The sequence below is a fragment of the Furipterus horrens genome, unplaced genomic scaffold (genome assembly GCF_987537825.1).
Source record: "Furipterus horrens unplaced genomic scaffold, mFurHor1.1.pri manual_scaffold_9, whole genome shotgun sequence".
In the NCBI taxonomy this organism is placed as follows: domain Eukaryota; kingdom Metazoa; phylum Chordata; class Mammalia; order Chiroptera; family Furipteridae; genus Furipterus; species Furipterus horrens.
Window position 1 is genome coordinate 86,503,071 of NW_028327179.1, and position 21,712 is coordinate 86,524,782.

Consider the following 21,712-nt stretch of genomic DNA (forward strand, 5'->3'; position numbering starts at 1 on the left):
CTCTGCTACGAGGCCCACATCGCGCTGCTGCAAAGGAAACGTGCCCAGTGGTGGATAGAGAGGTTCAGGCGTTCCGCTAGTTATGACCTTTTTGCTCGGAAGCAGCCATCCCATTAATCAGGCGATTATCCCGGTGGTACCTTATGCCCGAGCTTGTCGTTTGTGCCCTTACCCACAGTTAGGGATCTAGGAGGTGTTGGGCACTCAGGGCCGCTGCTTCGAACTGGGCACTTGCATAGTTCAGAACCCACGCCTTCGGCATGGCGCCGGACGTGAGCAGGTGCCACACCTGAGGTCTAGTGGCCACTTCTGGGGCTGGGGGCCCATTGGGTGGTCTAAGGGGAGGGTTAGGATTTCAGGGTTCGGTCTGTTATCTTTTCCTGTGGTGTTAACTCACCAGAGGGGCTTCTGCTGCAGAAGCTGGGCACCAGGGTTAGGGGGCCGTGAGGGAGCAGCGGGGTACTAGCAGGGGTCAACGTCCCGAAGGTGCCCCCTAGAGGAGCTTCTGGGAGAGGGACACATCATCGCGGCAGCAGCAGCAGCAGTGGGGGCTGCAGGGAGGGAGGGCCACTGCGGTGGGAGGGCCACTGCGGCGCTGTGGGCGGGCCAGGGGCGGGGCGCGGGTGGTCTCTAAAAGTCGGTGCCCACTGGCTCTGCGCTGCCGCGGCAACCAGCACTCCCCGGCGCCTCCTCTGCGGCAGTCGCGCCTCGCGCAGTGCCGCAGCGCACGCTCGGGTGGCTGTTCGCTGCTTGCCGCGGCCGGCACCGCCCTCGCGGGCTGTGTTGGCCTTGCGCGGCTGCGGGCGCCTCGGCGTCCCTGTGCTCCAGGTTGGTGCACCGCGCGGCATGGGATAAGACGCAGCCATGGTGCGCCGAGATCGCCTCCGCAGGTGGGTGCGCGTGGCCGCTGCGAGGGGGTGTGGCTGGCTCGCGGCCGCCGTCCGGCACTGGGGTGCTGGCTAGAGGGTGGGGACTCTCCCTGTCCGAGCTTGGGCTGTCGGACCGTGTCTCCCGCAGTGGAGGGAAAACCCCACGGTGGGGCTGGGCGGCGGGCCTTCCTGCTTTACCTATTTACGAGGGGATACCACTGATTTAGGATTTCTAGAACCCCGGTGCGTCCCCATGATGCTATTAAGATTTTTAGATCCCAGCATTGTCCTTGCGCGACTAAGGATTTCTAGACCCTGGTTTTTGCCTCTGATGCGATCTAGGATGTTTTGACCCCCCAGTATCGTTCTGATGTGATTTGCGATTTCTAGACACCCCCATTGCACAAGCGTGATTTAGGATTTTTAGATCCCGGCGTCGCCCTGGAACCGTTTAGGATTTTTAGACCCCGGCGTCGCCCTGACGCGGTTTAGGATTTTTAGACCCCAGCGTCGCCCTGGCGCGATTTCGGAACTCTAGACCAGGGTTTCATCTTGGTGCGATTTAAGATTTTAACACCAGGTATTTTAACGCCCGGGCACAATTGAGGATTTTAGACCCCTGTATCGCCTTGGCGTGATTTAAAATGTCAAGACCCGTTTTGCCGTGGTGCGATTCGATGTCAAGACCCGGGTATTGCTGTGGCGCAATTTAGGATGTCTAGACCTGGGTTTTACCTTTGCGCAATTTAGGATTTTCACACCGGCTATCACCCTGGCGCAATTTAGAATGTCAAGATTCCGATGTTGCTGTGGCGCAGTTTAGGATTTGAAGCCCCTGGTATGGCCGCGGCGTGAGTTACTGCATAGGGGTGACTAGAACTTGCATTAGCTTATTATCACCGAGCGTAAGTATTTTTGAGATTTCAGTAACAAGAAGCAAAGCGAGCACGGAGATGTGACCCATCATTGTGTTACACACGAATTGTTTGCATTGGTTTACAAAATAGTTCCTAGTCTCACGAGACGCGCCCTAAGGGGGCCAGGTTTGGTGGTATTAAGTGTATTTTTCCCATTTACTAGATGAAGAAATCAGGACTGGGAAACGTTAGTTTCCAGAAGGTTTGTACTGCGGTTTGCCATATTCTCTTGACACATGGCTCCTCAAATCATGGGGATTTTGGTTAAAATGTTTAATTCATTTTGATTACTGACTGCTAGGTTGCGTCCCTACTAAAAAATCCTAAAACGTCATTAGGGGCATTTTTACCAAGGTGATAAAAGACAGAAAACTGCTTCCTGAGGGGTACAGCCTCTTGGCTTTGTTATAGTAAAAGGGAAGGAAGATGTGAAAGGGGGGGTGTCCAGGTACAGAGGGTGTACGTCCCCTCCCCTCTCCCCCCACCCAGCACAGACACACTGGGGTGGGGGTGGTCCTGCCTGCTCCTCTGGTAACCCCTCCCTGGCTCTCTGCTGAGTCATTGCAGATATCCAGCTGCTGAGACCCGAAGGAAGAGAAGCTGGGATGAGGCTGATGAAATGCGCCCCTGAAAATGTATGAGCTGGAGTCCAGTACAGATAGCACTGAGAAAAAGGACAGGCTAAACCTCATGCTTTTTGTCCTCTCATCCTTCAAAGAGATACTGGGATGTGGCCTGGTACTAGTGCAGGGTGAAAATTGAGATATAATCATCCCATTCCCGACATTTTTTGAATCATTTCTAATATTACTTTGAAAGGTAGAACCAAATCACGGATTGTTTATCTTATGGACAGGTACATTGGAGGGGGAAAAAAAAAAGACTGCTCTAGTGATACCTAAAAAAAGAGGCAAGAGAGCTTATATTCTGTAAGGGATGTGGTTATTTTACCACTGTGCAACCACAGGCTTATTGGTTTTAGCATTAAAAAAAATTATTTTGTGATGGGTAAGGATTGTGGCCAGATTACAGGTAATATGATGGAAGGGGTGTGTACAGACACAAAGCAATTTCTACCAGGGTTTCGACAATTAATTTCTCTTATTTATAGGTGGGCTTTTTTTTTAATTTTAGATTTAGAAGTATTTCAACTTTGGCCATTTTGAGAATATACATTCTACTGATAGTTCTCTTCCTGGTGGCCATGAGGAGTGATAAGATAGAAACAGAGGAAACTGTTTCTAATTGATGTTTAGCACTCATTGTCATTATGGACAAATCAGCCTGGACCTTTGACGTCCTGGGGGCATGGGAAGGTTGGGTGTGCAAGCCCTGCTCTCCTTCCAATGATAAAACCAATTCCCAGAGGTGTATGACCTCTGCCTTATTTGGGGGGGGGGGAGGAGAGGGGGAGCCTAACAAATTAAGTAAATGGGAGCTTCCTTAAGAGTCTGCTAAGAAAAGCAGAACTGTAACCTGCTGCCCTGACCTCTCAAGAGACTGGATATTCAGGGTCACGACAAAGCTGCTTATGTGGGGGCACACAGTGCATCTGTCTTCTTGCTTTCACCCACTCTTTACCTGGAGCTGTTTCTCAACACAAATCCAGGTAGTAGTACCTGGTGGGGCTTCACTGGGTCAGAGGGGTGACAAATAGGAAAAAATCCAGGTAGTAGTACCTGGTGGGGCTTCACTGGGTCAGAGGGGTGACAAATAGGAAAAAATCAAGGGCAGATCTCTGTTGAAGACATGTGATGTTACTATACACACACGTACACACGTATATATTTTAAAATATTAGTTAAAAGATATATAACATTCTACTAGTGGTGGTAGAGCTTTTAGAATACAGGTGAAGGAAATTCCCCCCCCCCCCCCCCCCAGGAAGCCTTGATAAAAGCCAAAGAGAAGGTGCACCCCAGCACTTTAGTAATCTTCCTTTTACTTTACATGAAAACCTCTCCAGGTCTTAGGAACAGCACAAGGGGAGGGGCTGAGGGGTTAAAGTGGGGAGAAGGGGAGGAAGATTATATATTAAAATAATTTTTTTTCTCCTGAAAATTAGAATGGTGGGCCCATATGGTGATTGCCACAGTAGGCAGAGGTGCGATTACATTTTTCTTAGAAAACTTTCCGCCATGATTCATATGAGGGCAAGGGAGTCACTGCATGGTACAGCAGTCTCCCACCCTGCCTCACCAGTTTGGGGCTGGCAGACGTGTGCATGGCGTCACCTGACTGCTTACCTGGTCTCTGCTTTCCCTACAGGATGAGAGAGTGGTGGGTACAGGTGGGGCTGTTGGTGGTGCCCCTGCTTGCGGCCTATCTGCATATCCCGCCTCCCCAGCTCTCCCCAGCTCTTCACTCCTGGAAGTCATCTGGCAAGTTTTTCACCTATAAGGGACTGCGCATCTTCTACCAAGGTAAGAACAAGGCTGTGTGCATAGAGCTCCACAGGTCCCACTGAGGTGCTTATTCTGTTGTCCCTCAGTGAAGGAGGGGAAACGCCCCTTTTCTGTAAAGTGTGCTTGAAGCCCCCCCCCCCCTTAATAGCGGGGAAACACCAAGAAAACTGCTGGGCCCTCGCCTGGTGCCTCAGGTAGTTGGAGCATCGTCCTGTACACCAGATTGCGGGTTCAGTTCTGTCAGGGCACCTGCCTAGGTGTTGAGGGTTTGAATCCCCAGTTGAGGCATGTATGAGAAGCAATCAATTGATGTTTTTCTGTCTCCCTTCCCTTCTCTCTAAAATCAATAAGGATGTCCTCGGGTGAAGATTAAAAATAAGAAAAGAAAAAACAGAAAACTGCTGGGAGGGAGGGAGAAGGTGGTGGGATTGAGATTCCAATCTCTGTAGAACTGGCTTTTTTAGTATAATTTTTTTTTTGGTAGCCTGATATGTAATAATAATTTTTTCTTTTGAGCACCCCTAGTGTTGGGTAATATAAACATTCATAGATAAAGCTACCATTGGTTCGTCCCCCACCCCCCAAATTCTTGATTTCACTTTATTGTTTTTTATAAAGATGGTTATATGCATAACTGTGATTTCTTTTATACCTTTGTATAAATTAATTTGCTAGTGATAATTGTTATGCCTGCTACTTATCAAGTAATTACCATATGCTAGACATTGAATTATACTTTGAATCTTCATTATTTCATGTAATCTCTATAACAGTACTTAGAGATAGGTGCCGTTAACCTCATTTTTATAGGTAAAGGACCTCAGAAATGAATTGGAAAAGATTTCTTTTGGGCGGGGGTCAAGAGCAATAACGAAAAATGTTTGTCATAAAACCGTTTTTCATTATTGCTCCTGACCTCCTCTCATTTGCTATATTCAATTAAGTAAGTATATGATTTTCTTTATGTTGGTCATTTAAGTTGCTTCCAATTCTTCAATGTTTTAGTTAACGTTGAAGGGAAATTTTCATATATATGTTTATTTTATCCTTAAATTTTCAAACTATACTATTTGTAAATAAAATGATTTGCATGGATTCTAAGAATGTAATGTATAGGCAAAAATACATAAAAATTTTAATTGCTTCTGACTAAATTATTTTGCAAACCTTATTTTCAAATTCTCATGCCATTAGCAGTACTTGAATGTGTCAGTTTTAATTTAATATTATTAGCAAGGCATTCTACTATTTAACCCTGACCAGTGTGGCTCAGTTGGCTGGGTATTGTCCTGCAAAGGGAACGGTCAGGAGTTTGATTCCTGGTCAGGGCACGTGCCTGGGTTGCAGGTTTGGTCCTTGGGTGGAGCGTGTATGAGAGGCAACCGATCAATGTTGTTATCGTACATAGATGTTTCTCTCCCTTTCTCCCTCCCTCCCCATCTCTCTAAAAAATAAATAAAATCTTAAAAAAGGATTCTGCTATTTAAATGGCTAATTTAAAAGATATTTATCCATTAAAAATGTTCATGTCTATATTGATTAATAACTTTTTATAGTTGTTACCATGCTGCAATAATTTGAGCATGATGCTTTTGATACTGGATTTTGATATTTATCTCCTCTGGGGGAAATTATAGTGTGGGACAAACAGTATTAACTAAAGGTACTCACAAGGTTGAGATAGAGCTGCTATATTTTATAGAGAATTTTTGTGAGGCCATTAATGATAAGGTATAAAGATTTTGTAGTTTATATATATATATATATATATAGTGATCGTATATATGTTTAACTGTAAAGTTTTAAGTTTTAGTGTGAAAAGCAGTTTGCATATTAATAATACACAGTAATGGGAGAAATGCTTAAAGAAACCTTGGTGAGCCCTGGCTGGTGTGGCTCAGTGGATTGAAAGCCATCCTGCAAAGCAAAGGGATGTGGGTTTGATTCCTGGTCAGGGCACGTGCCTGGGTTGCGGGCTAGGTCCCGCGTTGGGGGCATGCGAGAGAGGCAACCAATTAATGTTTCTCTTTCTTCCACCCTTCCCTTCTCTCTAAAAATAAATAAAATCTTTAAAAAAAACAACCAAAGCAAACAGTAATTGCTCAATAAATATTAGTCCAAAGGGGAGGAAAAAACGTCGGTGAAATTAAGCAGACTCCCTTTAAGTATTTTCATATAAAGTGTGCTATTTATAATTTTTTAATATACAGATTTAAAGAAATCAAATGCCTGTTTTTACCTAAAGCAATAAGCTTGCATTTAAAAAAGAAATCTACTTTTTAATTTCATTAACTTGGGCAGGATTTGTTGTCTTTTACACCAGATTACTTAGATTTTAATATCAAGGTTATTTTTATAGGACTTGGCTAACCGATCTCTCCCCTTCTTTCCAGACTCCGTGGGTGTGGTCGGAAGTCCAGAGATAGTCGTGCTTTTACATGGCTTCCCAACATCCAGCTATGACTGGTACAAGGTAATGAAATCAGACTTGCTAGGTCCTACTGTGTCTTTAAAAACCCCAAATCAAGGATTTTGTTGTTAGCCCTGAAAGGTTCTTGTATATTTCAATTGCTTAATAAAATAGAATTAAATGTAGAACTGTTATTCATTGATTGTAAGGGAGTAAAAAACTGGCAGTCTGAGAAGGATCGTTGCCAAGTTAAAAATGCTGGAGTTTCTCCCTCAGTACAAATTAATTAGCAGGAATACAGCATTTTGCAAGAGGATCATCTGCGGGCCTGTGATGATTTCATGAGGATTTTCCCTTTTTTGAACTCTGATTATTAAGCTGAGGAAGGATGAAACCTGTATGCTGCTGTAGACTGGAGGGGAGGGGCAGGGTCAAAAAGTCCAAATCATCTCTTTCTTTCTTGTAGATTTGGGAAGGTCTGACGCTGAGGTTTCATCGAGTGATTGCCCTCGATTTCTTAGGCTTTGGCTTCAGTGACAAACCGGTAAGCCATATCTGGGCGGGGCCAGTGTTGAGGGACAGGGGCAGACAAGATGGAGGGGGGGGGCAGACGGATCTGCATTCGTAACTTCATCCTGGGTATCGGGGCTTTCTTTTCCTCAGAGACCCCATCACTACTCCATCTTCGAGCAGGCGAGCATTGTGGAGGCGCTTTTGCGGCATCTGGGGCTTCAGAACCGCAGAGTCAACCTTTTGTCTCATGATTACGGAGACATCGTTGCTCAGGAGCTTCTCTATAGGTCAGTGAAGCCGTAGACCTCTGTACCAGTCACAGGTTTTACTCATTTAAGACGCTGGGAGAGTAAATTGTTCCTGGGTCCTTTGTAGCCCTTTTGCCTCTTGGAAGTTTGTCTTCAGCCGCCGCATGGGTGCATGTCCACTCAGTCAGATGCATTTGCCTTCTCTTTCTAGGTTCAAGCAGAATCGATCTGGTCGGCTTACCATAAAGAGTCTCTGTCTGTCAAATGGAGGTAATTGCCTTGGCAGTGGGTAGAAGGTGACGTGGGCCACGTTTAGCTATCAGTGACATCTAAAATGGTAACCTGATGGTATTGCAAGCGGACAGTTTAACCAGGGGATCCTTATCTTTTTGGTGCCATGAATCGCTTTGGTGGTCTGATGCAATATTGACCCTTTCTTAAAGTAACGTTTTTAAGTATTTTAAAAAAAGGAATAGGATTACAAAGTAAACTGATTATATCGACATCCAATTAATAAAAACGTGTGTTAGAAGTACAGTAATACTGTGCTTTTCTAATGCATCAGAGCAAGATCAACTCTTAGCAGTAGCAGTGAGGAGCGTCACCATCCCACAATATCCGTAACAACTGAAGTGGGTTATGGAGAGAGGAGGTGCAGCCACAGGCCCGTCTAGCACTACTGTGCGTTTGTAAGTTCTTAATTGACGGCAGTGCCAAGTTTCAGTTAGAAGTCAGTGAACACTCGATTACAGGACCTTTTGGAGATGTTGCTTTCTCTTAGCATGCCATTGAGCTTGGCTCGTAAATCCATGCCTCTCCAAAGGTCCCCCAAATACATCCGCGCAGATGGGGAGACATCTGTGTCACTTTATAAGCAATGCTTCTGGCTTTCTCCCATTAACTCTGTAGAAAAATGGAAAAGGAAAAACCTGGGCTTTTTGTTTTTGTACCTACACCTTCTGAAAAACCCGTGGTTTCTTTTGCTGCCCAAATCTTTAGCGACGCCATGTTCTGAGGAACGGGAGGGAACACGACGGGAGTCCGAGCTGCTCATCAGCAGCGTGGGTGACCAGGGCCATTGTTTTTCCTGTTTCTCTACCCTTACAATCTGGAAAGTAATCCTCGTGGGGTATAATTTGGCCTGTTAAGCCCAGAATTCCATGGAGAGGAATTAGATAACAATACTACGTTTTTATTTGGAATTTGTTTTTCGCAGTAAAAGCCCTGAAGGTGACTGTGAGTAGGGTGGACAGTCTCCAGTGACGGGCCCACGTCTTCCTTGAAGTTTGAAAAGGACTAACATTAGTTCCTTCTTTTCCTACAGGTATATTTCCTGAGACTCATCGTCCTCTCCTTCTCCAAAAGGTTGGCTACTCCACTGACTAGATCATTAGTTCTTAGGATTCATACTGACATAACACTGGGACCTTACATTGGGACCTTTAAAAGGGCCATTTCTGCTGTAAAAGGCTGTAGTTAAAATCCTCATCAATTTATATCAATGGAGTTAAGCTTTTTCCTTTTTATGCAAATAAAGCAGTGGCAGTGGCCCTGACATACTGCCCAATACCTTCTGAGAATCAGAGACCAACAAACAGTCGGAGAAAGGCAGCCACATAAAGGTTTGTGTCATCAGCATGACGTTTGGATGAATTGGGGTCCTAGTCTCAAGCTGAATCTAGCAGTTAAAAATCTCAGGGATATTTTGAAGTGTAGAAATGGAATCTTAAAGGGAATTAGAAATAGGTTTGCTTTCCATGAGAGAAGAACGTGGGTAAGCAAAACAGAAAACTTTAACCAAATCTCCTACTGACAGGTTTGGTCATTGGCTTTAAGTCTTTTTCTTAGTTTTTAGTATCAGATCTTTTCTGCTGGTTAGTTGCCTTCACTCTCTGGAATCTTGATTTTTATTTTTGCTTATTTACCTATAGCTTCTCAAAGATGGAGGCGTGCTTTCACCCATCCTCACACGACTGATGAACTTCTTTGTCTTCTCTCGAGGGTAAGTCATTGTCAAAGACTGATTTGCTGCAGCCTGGGAACCGTGTAGTGAAAAGCTGCTGCCTGTAGAATTCTGGGCCAAATCCTAGAGTTTGATATTCTAAAGCAAAGGTGTTGGCCACTTGTCAGGGGAGGAGTAGAAGAAATTTGTGAATCCGTTAAGGGTCAGGCTATGTGACCGCTGAGGTTCCAGTCCTATTTGACCCTCTGAATTCTTCTCACACATCTCTCTCTGCTTCTCTGTACTCTTTCAGTCTCACCCCCGTGTTTGGGCCTTACACCCGACCCTCTGAGAGTGAGCTGTGGGACATGTGGGCAGGGATACGCAACAACGACGGGAACTTAGTTATCGACAGGTAAGAAAGAACCCTTTGCACTGGTTTCCGGAGAGGCTGCTTTTGGAATGTGGGGAAAGAGGTGGGATGGCTTATTCTGTTCCTGGCTGGCTCTACGGTCTCACAGCAAGGTTGGTTATGACTTAGTGAGGTACACCAAAAAAAGGCATGTTCTAAGAAGAAACTGACAATAGAGTGAGCCCTGAGCCATGTGGCACAAAAAGTTTGGGTCAACAGCTGCAAATTCGCATGGTATTTCACTTGTAATTAGCTGACTGGCTTTGGCAAATCCTTCTTTGGACTTTTTGTTAATATTAAATGCTTCAGCATGTCTAATCATCATTGTGAAAGGCATTTAGCACCTTTCTCAAAGTACAAGTCTCTTCCTTTTTCATATCTTTCCTGTAGCAACAGGGGCTGAGAGAGAGATTTCTCTGTCTTGTACAAAGAATTCTGATGCCTTGGTTCAAATGCTGCTTCTGCAGAGGGACCTAGAGATGGTGATATCCATAACTACTTGAGATAAGGCCCTGTCCTTTTGCCAGATGGGTCACTGCAGCATCCATTGCTTTAACTGATGGCTTTGTGAGGAAGAGAGGGCCATTGCTCCCTCCCACCCCAACCTCCATGGGATCTCAGAGATTCATTTTAAAGTAAAAAATTGCAAAACAAAGCCCTCTTTTAAACTTCCCATATACTTTCCTTTCCAAAACGTAAACACCACTTCTAAGAGGTGACAGTTAAGGTTTGTAACTCTTGGAGTTTCTAGACAGAATCATTAGAATACATGAGTTTGAGTTCTAAGATGTGGCTCTGATGTCTTATCACGTGGGAGGGGAAAGTCTTCATTTTATCTGTGGTCAGATAAAATGCAGAGACTGAAGCTTTGTGCTTATTAACTTCTACACTTAGAATTTTAGAAGTGGATCTCAATTTAGAGATCATGTAGTTCAGTCCTCTTATTTTAAAAAGGAGGAAAATGGCCAAAAGATATGTTTAGATCTTTGAATTACAGACTAAATAGTGGTGGATGCACAATCCAAACCTGGGCTTTTAGTTACATGTAACGCTAACTAACTTGCAGCCTTCCTAGATCTCAGTTCCTGCTTCACAAACTCACGGAAACATTCTTGCATTGACGGTAGGCACGATCACTGCTGTATCTTTAGAAATGGGTCGATTCAGCGGCTAATCCCAGGAGTGCCAGTCGCTTCTGGATTAAGAAAACATATTGTGTTCCTTGTGGCCCATGTCAGGCCTTTCCCTCCCTCTAAGAATGGAAGTTTCTCACTGTGCTCCTGCTGACTCACCTGTGCCACAGTCTCTTACAGTACATCAATCAGAGGAAGAAGTTTAGAAGACGCTGGGTGGGGGCGCTTGCTTCTGTAACTATTCCAAGTGAGTATTTCTGTATCACATTTTGATAGGAAAACTGAGGGACTCTGGGGTTAAAATAATTGCCAGATTTAGCAAATAAAAATATAATAAAGACACCAAGCTAAATTTGAATTTCAGATAAAGAATAAATACCTTGGTGGTGGTGGGGCAACTATGGGCTGTGCAATAGTTGGGACATACTGATACTAAAAAAAAAAATTCCTTATCTGAAATTCAAATTTAACTGGTTACCCTTTGTGTGACCTGGCAAACCTCTCCCCACTCTGGAACGCCAGTGGCGTGCTGCCGAGTGAAGGATCTAAAATACCGCAGTATTATTGCTAAGGGAGTCGGTGTCGTTGCCGGTGGTGGGGGTTAGAATCATTTCTGTGCTGGGCATTGCCGGTGGGGGCCAAATCAGATGCTGAATTCCAGGACAGAAGGATGTTTAGGTTATTAATCAAGAGGCTAGAGGTGGTTTCTGCTCATTCATCTCTTCATTCTTACAGATTTAAAAAGAAAAAAAATTGGTGCTGTGTCTCACACATAATATTGTAGCTAGTGTTCAAAAAACAGTGATGTCAAATGTCAAGGGCCAATTATTATGGAAGAGAGGGACTTCAAGAAGGCCAGTACCTGGATTTGGTGAAAGAGGATGCTTCAGGGGGCTGAACGGCTGGCAGCCTATAGGAGAAAATGGCCCACATGGACGCAGTTTTCAGCTTCTTCTCAGAAGTTTCTTATAAGCTACTTACTGAAAGCAGCTAGATTTTCTAACATGAACCAGTTTCTTTAAAGAAAACATTTTTTTGGAGGGGTGATTTTAGCATGGGGGTAGAATAGGTAAGAGCTGTGAGTAATTCCTTCCTTTTCCCTTTCCTAGTTCATTTTATCTACGGGCCTCTGGATCCAGTGAATCCCTACCCAGAGTTTTTGGAGCTGTACAGGTGAGTCTCCCTCCGCGGCTCTGCTTTGTTAGTTCCTCATCCCGACACTCACTTCTCTAGCTGCTGTCTCTGACCTCACGGCTGCTCATCCAGGAAACACAGTAAAGGAGGGGCTGGGGAATCTTATTTTCACATAAATGTAAAGATCAGGAAATTGTAACACATTCTCATGACTTATACAGCCTGTTTCCACTGTCATGGTTACTACATATTCTTAGGTGTACAGGTAAGAAAACACTATCATGTGAACTAAGGAACGGAAGTGCGTAAAGTTTTTAAGAAATGTTTGCTTGAGTTGATTGTAAAGCCAACTCATCAGCCTCAGCTGAGCAACAGCAGGGAGCCATTGAGAGGTGCTCACTGTGGAAAAGGGCCTCCTCGTTGGCTATTTTCTCTAGGTGCTTACTCAGAAGGTTGGAAAATGAAATCTTGACTTTGTCACATAACAATGTTCCATACCTTCATATGGCCTAGTAGAAACAACCCAGTAGTAAATAGCTTGCATTTAATTTCCAACAAAATACCCTCTCTCATCTCCTCCCAGGGTTAAGGAAGGTCTTTTGTTATCTTTACTTGGACAGCGGTCCATTTATTTGATGCCTCCTGCTTCTCTAAGGAGCTCGAAGTCATCTTGCTTTGACATGTGTTACAAAAGTGTTACATTTTCAAGTTGTTGAATTATGAACATTTAAAATCTAGTGTGTATATGTCTCATCAATGGAGTTGGCGAGCTTATCTGCCCAAGACAATTCCAAAATAGAAGCTGAATAAGCTCTTTGCTGGTTCCCTCCAGTGTGGTATATCCACGGGGGCACTTACTGGGGCTGCCCACTGGCTTACCTCCCTCCCTCTCCCTCCAGCCTCAAGTTCACCTCCATGCTGTTCTCTTCCACTAGGAAAACGCTGCCGCGGTCCACAGTGTCGATTCTGGATGACCACATTAGCCACTACCCACAGCTAGAGGATCCCATGGGCTTCTTGAATGCATATATGGGCTTCATCAACTCCTTCTGAGCTGGAAAGAGTAGCTTCCCTGTATTACCTCCCCCACTCCCTTATCTGTTGTGTATTCCATTTAGAAAGAAATGCCCCACAGAGGTCCTGGCCACCAAACACTCTTCTCTCACAAAGGTCCACCTGACTCACATTGGTGAACAGCACATAGTAAAAAGCCAGTAGAAGCTCCGACTAAGGGTAACCTAATAGTCCGCCTCCCTTTCCTTTGACATCCGATCAAGTGTATGGACTTGCCTTTGCCTTTGTGTTGTTAGGAAAGCCCACTGATACTACTCACGGTTGCAGAAAGACAGACACTCTTGCACAAAAGTCTTTGAACATTTCTGTGGACTTTTCTGAAATATTTAGAAGTGCTAGTTTTGAATCTTATAGTAAAGAATGAGGAGACAGCACCTGCTTACCTCTCCTTGAGTGGCTTTAAGGGCACAGCTTCAAGGGAGAGTGAGTCTCCATCGTTCTAACTTTGAATTAGTTTCATCAGCTGCATCTAATTATAGACATTGTGTTTAAATAGATTTTGGTTTAAATAATGCAGTATTCTAAGTGTACGTTAGATTATGATTTATTTACACGTATTATGTATATTTTAGGAAGGTACTAACCCAGCAGACACTTACTCTGACAGAGTAGTGAAGCTTATTAAATATAGTTAACTTCTGAATAAACTGAACTCAATCCAAACTATTTACAAAATTTCAAAAAAAAAAAAAAAATCACTGGACATTAAAGACCAATAGCATTTATGCCAGAGATTTACTGTTTACTGTTATTAGCTGGAAAGACCAATTCGAACAGCAAATAACAGTCTGACTCTTCATACCTCAGTGCTTCGAAGCATGTCCCTCCTGAGCTAACGTGGAGGGGAGGGCAGCGTTGTACAGTCCAAGTTATCATGCTGAGTGTACAGTGATTTCGTTTATAATGACTGCCTAACTTCTCACTGGCTATCCTAGAGAGGCTTCCTCATGTAGCTCTGCAATTCCTGTACTTTACAGACAGGAAAGTTACAGAAACTTTTAAGAGCAAATTCTGAAAGGCCTATGAGCAAATGGTGCTGAATACTTTCTTTTTAAGCCACAGTTTCATTGTTTTAGTTAAAATAGGATTATTAAGTGATTATATTAAATTCTTCTTTTTTAAATTTAGCAACTTCTTCTTTTTTAAATTAGCAACTTCAAGTATAACAACAAAGTGGAATAAGTGTTTATTTTCTATTAATAAAAATGAATTTTGACAAAAGTGGACTCTGCCTTCCCCTCCCCCCCCACCCCTCTGGGATAGAAGCTTTCCAACACTGCCAGGAGCTTTCAGACACATTAAATTAAAGAGTGTAATGAAATTAAGCAGCTGGGACATAGGGTAGTATTTGCTTTTCAAGTTCACCCAAAGCTGTACTATCATACCAGAGTTGACCAGTGTGATAAAAAGGAAAAACAACAAAACAAAGACATGCACGAGGACAGATATTGGCTTGATCTGCTGGCTCAGGGCCACACATTTAATTTGCTTCTCCAAAATCATTATCTTTAAAAGTATGATTCTGGGAAATTCATGCCACTAGCCTGAAAGCCCACTGACAGTGAAGTACAACAACTTCATCTTGCCCAGTCAAAACTTATCCAACAGAAGCCAAGATAACATCTACAGGTGTTTCCTCTGTGCTTCTGACAGTCACCTGCATGGTCACTCCATCTGCTAAGGCCAGCCTGGACCTCACCAATAAATCATAGCCACCTCTGTATACACCTGAGAGAAAAAAGTGAGAAAAACCATAGTAAGAACTCAAAACGAGCTGACTAATGAAATTGATCATGTTCTACCTGCACTTCCTTTCTATTAGTTTAGCCTTTCCAGAGATTTGTGTTTATGGTGGGAATTGAATCCTACATATAAATTTGAAATAACCTTATATTTCCATGATAATACCAGGTACATAGAAGGTATTCACAAATATTGACTTGGAGGACTCAAATTGGGGGAGGTGGTGGCACTGGTATCTGTGGGATAGATTTAAGTAAATGTTTTAAGCCAAAAATACACCTTGAAAGAATGATGTAAGGATAGCATGCATATTAAATAGCTGAAACAAATTATTCCTTTTGACAGGGCTTCAAATTGTAACTTATATAGTGGGACAGTAGCAGGGCATGACAGCCCATGCATACCCTTTCTATCTGATTCTGCAGCAAAATAAAGGGGAAATCCAATGGGAGTTTCTTACCTGCCAGATAGAGGGAATGGGAATTCTTGTTCTCGGGTACTTTGTCTGACCTCTCACATGGCTGCATGCCCAGAAATGTGATGATGTTGTTGACAGCTTCTGTGTTGACAAGATTGATGCAACCGGATCAGAAGAGGTTAGCATAGGGGTCTGCCTCTACACCAGTACATACTGGGGGTTGGGGGCACAAGGGGTAGTGTGTGGATGGAGGCCACTGGACTAGAAACTGGTTGACTTAATTCAATGATGACAGGGTCCAGGCCTTTTAAGTGAATTAGTTCATGCAGTGTTTAAAAGAAATGTTCTTCTGGAATAATAAATATTCTCATCAGGTCTAATATTGCTGTTAGGCAATACATTGATAGTAAAATTGTTCTCACCTTCAAGAGTTTTGGTAGAACTGAGGGCAAAGGTCTCCTCTTTCTCAAAAGTATCTCCCACCTCTTCCCAGGCCGCAGCAAAGTTAGGCTTCAGAACCTTCTGAATGTGGTCAGACAGAGTCACTTCAAGGTCTTCCAGCTAGTGGATACAAGCAGAGGTCAATAAATGAAAGTTTAGTACCGAACAAAGATGGAAGGGATGATTAATATGGCTTTATCATTCTATATTACATCTTTTGCAGTCTAGGAAGAACTCTATTACCAAACTAGTGTTAAGTTCTATAGTCTAGAGAACCCTACCGATGAAGGTCTTAGCAAAGGAAAGCAAGAAAATAGGAAAGAGCCATATTCATATCAACGTCTACAACCCTGGGGTACAAAGCAGTCATGCTGCGACACCTAACCATGAAGTTCAGGCCATAAAGGGCCTTCTGAACTTAGCATTCACTCACAGGTGGATATTTCTTAAACTTTCCCCTGCATTCTATGAAAGATTTTGAGTCCATGATTTAGCTACACTGTAAGCAAACTCAAAGCTGCTGAACAAAACACCCCCGGCCCCATATTTTAAATAAAACTTGTGGATATCAATGAAAATCATGTACTTATTTTCATCTTGTCATTGCACCTATTATGAAGACATAAGAAAGGCTGAGTTTTGTTTTAATTGGGAAGTCGTAAATCTTAACCCTCTTAGACACGACACACTGCCACTCCAGAGATTAGTCATGGCTCCTCAGCGGTGATCTGAGGAGACTAAACCCCCCAGATGTTCCTAGAAAAAGGTTCTCTTCAGGCAGAAGTCAGTGGGGCCAGGGTGCCGCAGTGTCGGCGCAGGGGACACTCACCACATACTCATCTTCATACCCATCCTCAGCTGGAACCCCAGTGTCAGGGTCACAGTCCCGGACAGTGAACTTCATGGTGCAGCTAAAGGTGCCTGCAACTGGAGGAGGAAGAGCATACAAGCCTGGTCAGTGGGCAGTGCAAGCAGCAAGTCCCCATCAGTGACTTAAGCACCATCTGTACTTGGCACTGTGTTCTGTGTTACCAAACGGGACAGAGGATACTCTGTCTGCTAGGGCAGTAGTTCTCAAAAGCAGCCTGTAAGCTGGTAAAAAGGCAGTCTCACAAGGTATGGTTTTAAAATTCATTCCCCACTGTGGGCTAAAACAGTGCAGAAAAGGCGACACTTTTTGTATTGCTGTAAAGAAAGCAGCAGGGGAGGTACTTTGGGGAGCTTTTTGCCATGCCTGTCAAAGGGGGCTAAATGTGGAAAAATGTAAGAACCACTACTTCAGGAGCTAACACAGCAAAAAATATGGATGGTAAAAAAAGCACACAGATTGTTAATTAACACTAAGCACAACAGTCTAAATATCAAAAGATAGATGTGGGCCAATGGTAGGTCCACAGATCACCAGAATGAATTTGCTCTAAGTCAACTTTCAGCCTGCAGTAAGGAGGTGCTAGTGTGGGAAAAGTCAGTGTCTTAATGGAAAAGCAAGTGGGCAATTATATGTTTTGAGATGACTGGTTGGAAGGAATAAGGAATGGAGGTAGGGGCACAGTTTTGGAAAGTGAACTTCATGGAGATAGGAGAGGACTTACTGTGAGTGAAGAAAAGGGTCTAACCCATGGTCTGGGAAAGGCTTATTAAAGGTACACCAGTATTAGAAAGTGGGCAATTCAGAAATTCTGTGGGGCATAGGCAAGGACAGGAAGGAACAGACTCAGATGTAAAGACCATTTATGACCATATGGATAGTGAGACTTATCATCTGCTCAGTTTTAACTGTAAACTCCCTCCCTCCAAACATGTAGTAAATGTCAGTACACGCTAACATTACACGTAAAGGTGTAAACAAATGTGCCAGACTCTTAGCTAAAAAGACGACTGAGGCATGACCTTTTCTCTACTAGCTGATAGTCTAGGAGTTAAATAAAGAGTACGTGTGTGTGAGAAAGGTCTAATTATATACCCATGATATCACAACTCAATGCCATGGGCTCTTTAACGTAACTTTTAATAGCTGGCTGAGTGGGAGTGCAGGGTTAATAGCCTGGGAACATCATAAAACATCTGAAATGATGTAACAGTTTAACTGGCTCCCCAAAGATGTGAAAGAGCTTGGGTGGGCGGAGGAAGGTGCAGGAGCTAAAGGAAAGCGGCCAGGAAGGCCACGCAGAGTGGGGACAGTAAGACATAGGCCAATGGACAGGTGCTGATGAGAGAATTTGTTTAGGGACAGATCTGAAGTATCTTGTATTTCAAATGAAGGAGAATACGTATTTCCCAACAGGCTCTGGTGAGCTGAGGCAGTCAAGAGACTGAAATGTTAGAAATAATTAGGGTCATTGGTGGGAGTCCTATGAAGAATAAGTTTGAGTTCAGAGGACAAACGAATTTAATGGAGCATGTAGAAAACATGATGATAGTGGGTTGACCCATACAGAAAGCGTACACCTTTCAAGATTACAGAATAGATTATAATACAATAGGGGTTGATGGAAGAATGTTCAGGGTTAAATTAAGCTAGGGTTTTCTGCGGGAAGAAGAGGGACAAAGAAAAGAAAAAAGTGAAAGTCAACACAGACCTGGAATGGGTCAATTGAGGTATTTAAAACAATGAAAGGAGAGACATGGGATTATGGTAGGGACAAAGGTCACGATCAAGTAAGAATGGAGAGGCAGGACAAACATTAGTAATAGAAGATAATAGGAACCCCTGTTTGGTTCAGGGAGGATACCGGCAATTAAGGGAGAGGGACAGGAGACAGGCAGGAACAATGGCAGATCTCAGCCTAGGCAAACTGATTGAATTTTTTGTGCAAGGACAAAAGATGCTTATGTCTAAGTAAGTGATGCAGAGACCCTGAATAAGGAAGCAAATAGGAATGGTATTAGTAGAGATTATGTTCCCGAAACTTTAGTGACAAGTTTTTAAGGAAACAGTGTAGTTGCTACAATGAGAGGTTACAGGGACTCTAAGGTGAACTCCAGTAAAAACCAGTGTGGCGCTTTATCAGTGTTGCTAGAAAGGATGACTGACACTGGGTGGGGAGGGGACAGGTTGAGAGGGGGCCTTTCCGTGGCAAGAGAACAAACCGAATCCCCTGCCATAAGGTAACGATGAGAGCTCCATGCACAAGGGCAGGCAAATGACGGCAGGGAGTAAGAGAAGAGGGGCCTGCAGACCTGCCTTAAAACTGTCTTCAGAGATGAGGCTTGTCTTGTGAGACTGCCTGAATGATGACTACAGGGGAGACATGTACGACAACAGCACAGAACCAGGGAAGAGATGGATGCTGGAAGCTAAGTGAGGAGAGCGATATGGGAATGAGGCCGGCGTGCAGAACCTGCGGAGTGGCAAATGGCTGCTGGGTCTCAACCCCTGGACGGGAGACTCTATGATTAAATAAAAAAAAGTGGTTATGAGGAGGTTCCAGAAAACTTTGCTGGAATAATATTTAAAGAACAGGATGTGGTCAGCGGGGTAAAAATGAGAAAGGGGGTAAAAGGGAGGGATGTGAACCTGGCTAACTGCCGCAACCCACGCACGTCTGCGCTAAACTGAGAGGAAGTGCACGCAGCCTCGTGTGTAGGCAAGCAAGGAAGATGGGAGCGAGCTGAGCAGTAAAGGAGAGGTAGAGAAAAGCACCATTAAAGTTGCCCTCGGACGAAAAGGGGTCGTCACTAAGGAATGACGGACATCAACTGGAAGGATAAGAGCATTCGTGGGCTAAAAGGCACGGGCAGGAAGCCAGAAGAGAGACTGGAGGCAAAGCAAAGGAGATGCTGTGGAGTGGAGGGCCTACAAGGCAGAGCAGGTGTGGAATCAAGGTCTAGAACGGGGGATTCTGTCAGAGCGCAGACTAGGTCTAATTAGTCACCTTTTGGGTGTCAAGATCATATTGTAATGGGAAGTGAAAAGAAAAAGTGAGGAGCAAGGACAAGAGTAGGAGGCAGTAGATTAGCTCTCGAAGCACCGATTTGGAAGGAAATTGTTCATTAAAGGACTTGAGTGACAGGAAAGTTTATAAGCAAACTAAGGTGAATGCTGATAAAGAGCTGCTGCTGGCATCCTTAGCGACTAGGCTTGACTTGCTCAGAGGGTGTGGACAGTCTGTGTGGAGAGTAGGTGACTGTATGTGATGGGGAGTGGGTGAGAGTTATGTGCATCCATCCCTTCTGTAGCGAGATGGTAAGTGAGGGATGATGATGGAGAGTTAAGATATCGTAGTTTATTGCATCGTGTGTCATTAAGGCTGGTTGCTCTCAGAAGTTGTCCTGCCATGTGAGGATGGTTAAAAGTGAAAGGTATTTCCTAGAGAGACTTGTATGAACATATCGTGGAGGAGAGGGAGAAGATGACAGAGGCTAGAACCTAAGAACGGAGAGGAGGCAGAGGATTTAAGCTTGGGTGCAGAATCTAAGGTGTGAGTAGGGAAGGGCATTAGAGAGGGCCAGATCGAGAACACCGGGAAATGGCAGAATTGTATATTAATCAGAGAGATGTGAGCTAAGCTAGATTACAACCAAAGGAGAGGGAATGTGAAAAGGAAGTAACTAAATAAGAATTGGTGTTTGAAGGAGTGCCAGGTGGGAAATCTTGCTTGAAGCAACAAGTGTGACCAATAGAGTGAAAGGCTAAGAGTCTAAAAGGGATGGATTTCAGCCATGGCCAGTGGCAGGGATCCTGTGCGGGTCTGGACTGAGCTGAGAGTGCACATGTATTTAGAAGGGTGTGGAGGAAACATGCAAGAAAAGACGACTGAATCCATGAGAAATGATAGAAAAATGTTAGCTGAAAAAACAAGCGACTGTGTAGGTAACAAGTGTTTTTGTAGGGTCAGTCAAGGAAAAGAGTGGAATAATCTGAAGAAGAGATGGTTTATTTTGAAGACTGGCAGGTGTTGACAGGAAGGATATGGTGCCATACTTATACCAAAGATCATGATGAAATAAGAGAGACTGGAAACTATGTAAAGCGAGCACTACATGAAAAGATTGGGAGTAGGTGGTGTGGAATGGGCAGTTAAGAGGAGGAATAGAGTTTCCTAGAATGGGCGATCCTGTAAGATCTTATAGTGAGTCTATTTGGTCAAATGATGGGTCTTAATCCCAGACTTTGAAAAGCAGTAATATATACAATGGGAGACAATTAAGGCCTGAAAAATAATGGGAAGTTTTACCTAGGAGGATCAGAAGGAGATGAATTAAAATGAGCCCTGATATAAAGTCAGGGCAGTAACCTTAAAGACACCGGGATGAATCTCTGAGTAGTTTGTAGCATGGAAGACTAATATGGGAGACGAGTGGCTAGATATCGCACTGGGAACCCAACTCAAGTGTAAAACTTCATCTGTTATTTACATGTTCGAGTGATAAATGAAACTATACTGTATGTAATTAAGATGAGGGAGGGCAAACCACGGAAGGGAGATACAAATGATTATCATGCGAATGCCACTTTACAGTTACTCTTAGAATTTACTCTGTCCTGTGAAGATTTTCTTAAGTGCAAGGCAGTTACTGGGCAGAGACCTGGCTAGAGAGTGTTGCTCAGCAGGAGACTGAGTCCACTCCAATGAAATGTACATGGCAGCTAAAAGAAAGGAGGCTTAAGATAAGGCAGCATACTTCTTTAGGGCAAGGTAAGTACTAAGGAGAAAGGGAAAGGGAGCACAAAATGACAGCTGCCCCCAGACTGAAAGGTCGCTTGAAGAACGGCAGGTATTGACTGGAGAGAGAAGGCCCCACACTTGGGGCAACAGACACAGAAGAGGAGAGGTGAAAGCTCACAGGAGCATGAATATTAGCTTTGCAGCTGATATTAGGGTTGGCTGAGAATTAGAGAAGCCACTGAGACTTGTAAGGAAGGATGTGACTAAGATTTGTTTACCAACTCTACTTAAATTAAAAAGAAAGGAGAGTAGAAAAGGAAAAAATGGAGGCTTAGGAATGGAAAGGGGCCACATGAAGTAAGTGAGGGCGGGGCACTTGCAGGAGAGTAACGTGGCCAATGGGTAAGGGCGTTAAAGATGGCTAGACGGACGAATACTGGGACA

The 21,712-nt window shown here is 43.9% G+C and overlaps 2 protein-coding genes across 2 annotated transcripts in view; one reads left to right on the top strand and one right to left on the bottom strand.

The window, feature by feature from the left end:
- The first annotated feature begins 676 nt into the window (after positions 1 to 676).
- On the top strand, positions 677 to 15,266 carry MEST (mesoderm specific transcript). Its single transcript, XM_090287524.1, has 12 exons — positions 677 to 890; positions 4,055 to 4,209; positions 6,585 to 6,664; positions 7,068 to 7,145; positions 7,265 to 7,401; positions 7,574 to 7,632; positions 8,687 to 8,727; positions 9,294 to 9,364; positions 9,618 to 9,719; positions 11,020 to 11,096; positions 11,959 to 12,022; positions 12,919 to 15,266. Exons 1-12 carry the CDS (start codon positions 865 to 867, stop codon positions 13,034 to 13,036), a joined length of 1,008 nt encoding a protein of 335 aa, XP_090143650.1. The 5' UTR covers positions 677 to 864; the 3' UTR covers positions 13,037 to 15,266.
- COPG2 (coat protein complex I subunit gamma 2) overlaps positions 14,504 to 21,712 on the bottom strand; it is a 646,146-nt gene continuing 638,937 nt past the window's right edge. Inside the window, exons 21-24 of the mRNA XM_090287525.1 lie at positions 16,489 to 16,586; positions 15,641 to 15,779; positions 15,261 to 15,359; positions 14,504 to 14,785 (exon numbers count right to left, since the gene is read on the bottom strand). Of these exons, the coding sequence (XP_090143651.1) occupies positions 14,655 to 14,785; positions 15,261 to 15,359; positions 15,641 to 15,779; positions 16,489 to 16,586 (467 nt within the window). The 3' untranslated portion in view covers positions 14,504 to 14,654. The remainder of the gene's footprint in view (positions 14,786 to 15,260; positions 15,360 to 15,640; positions 15,780 to 16,488; positions 16,587 to 21,712) is intronic.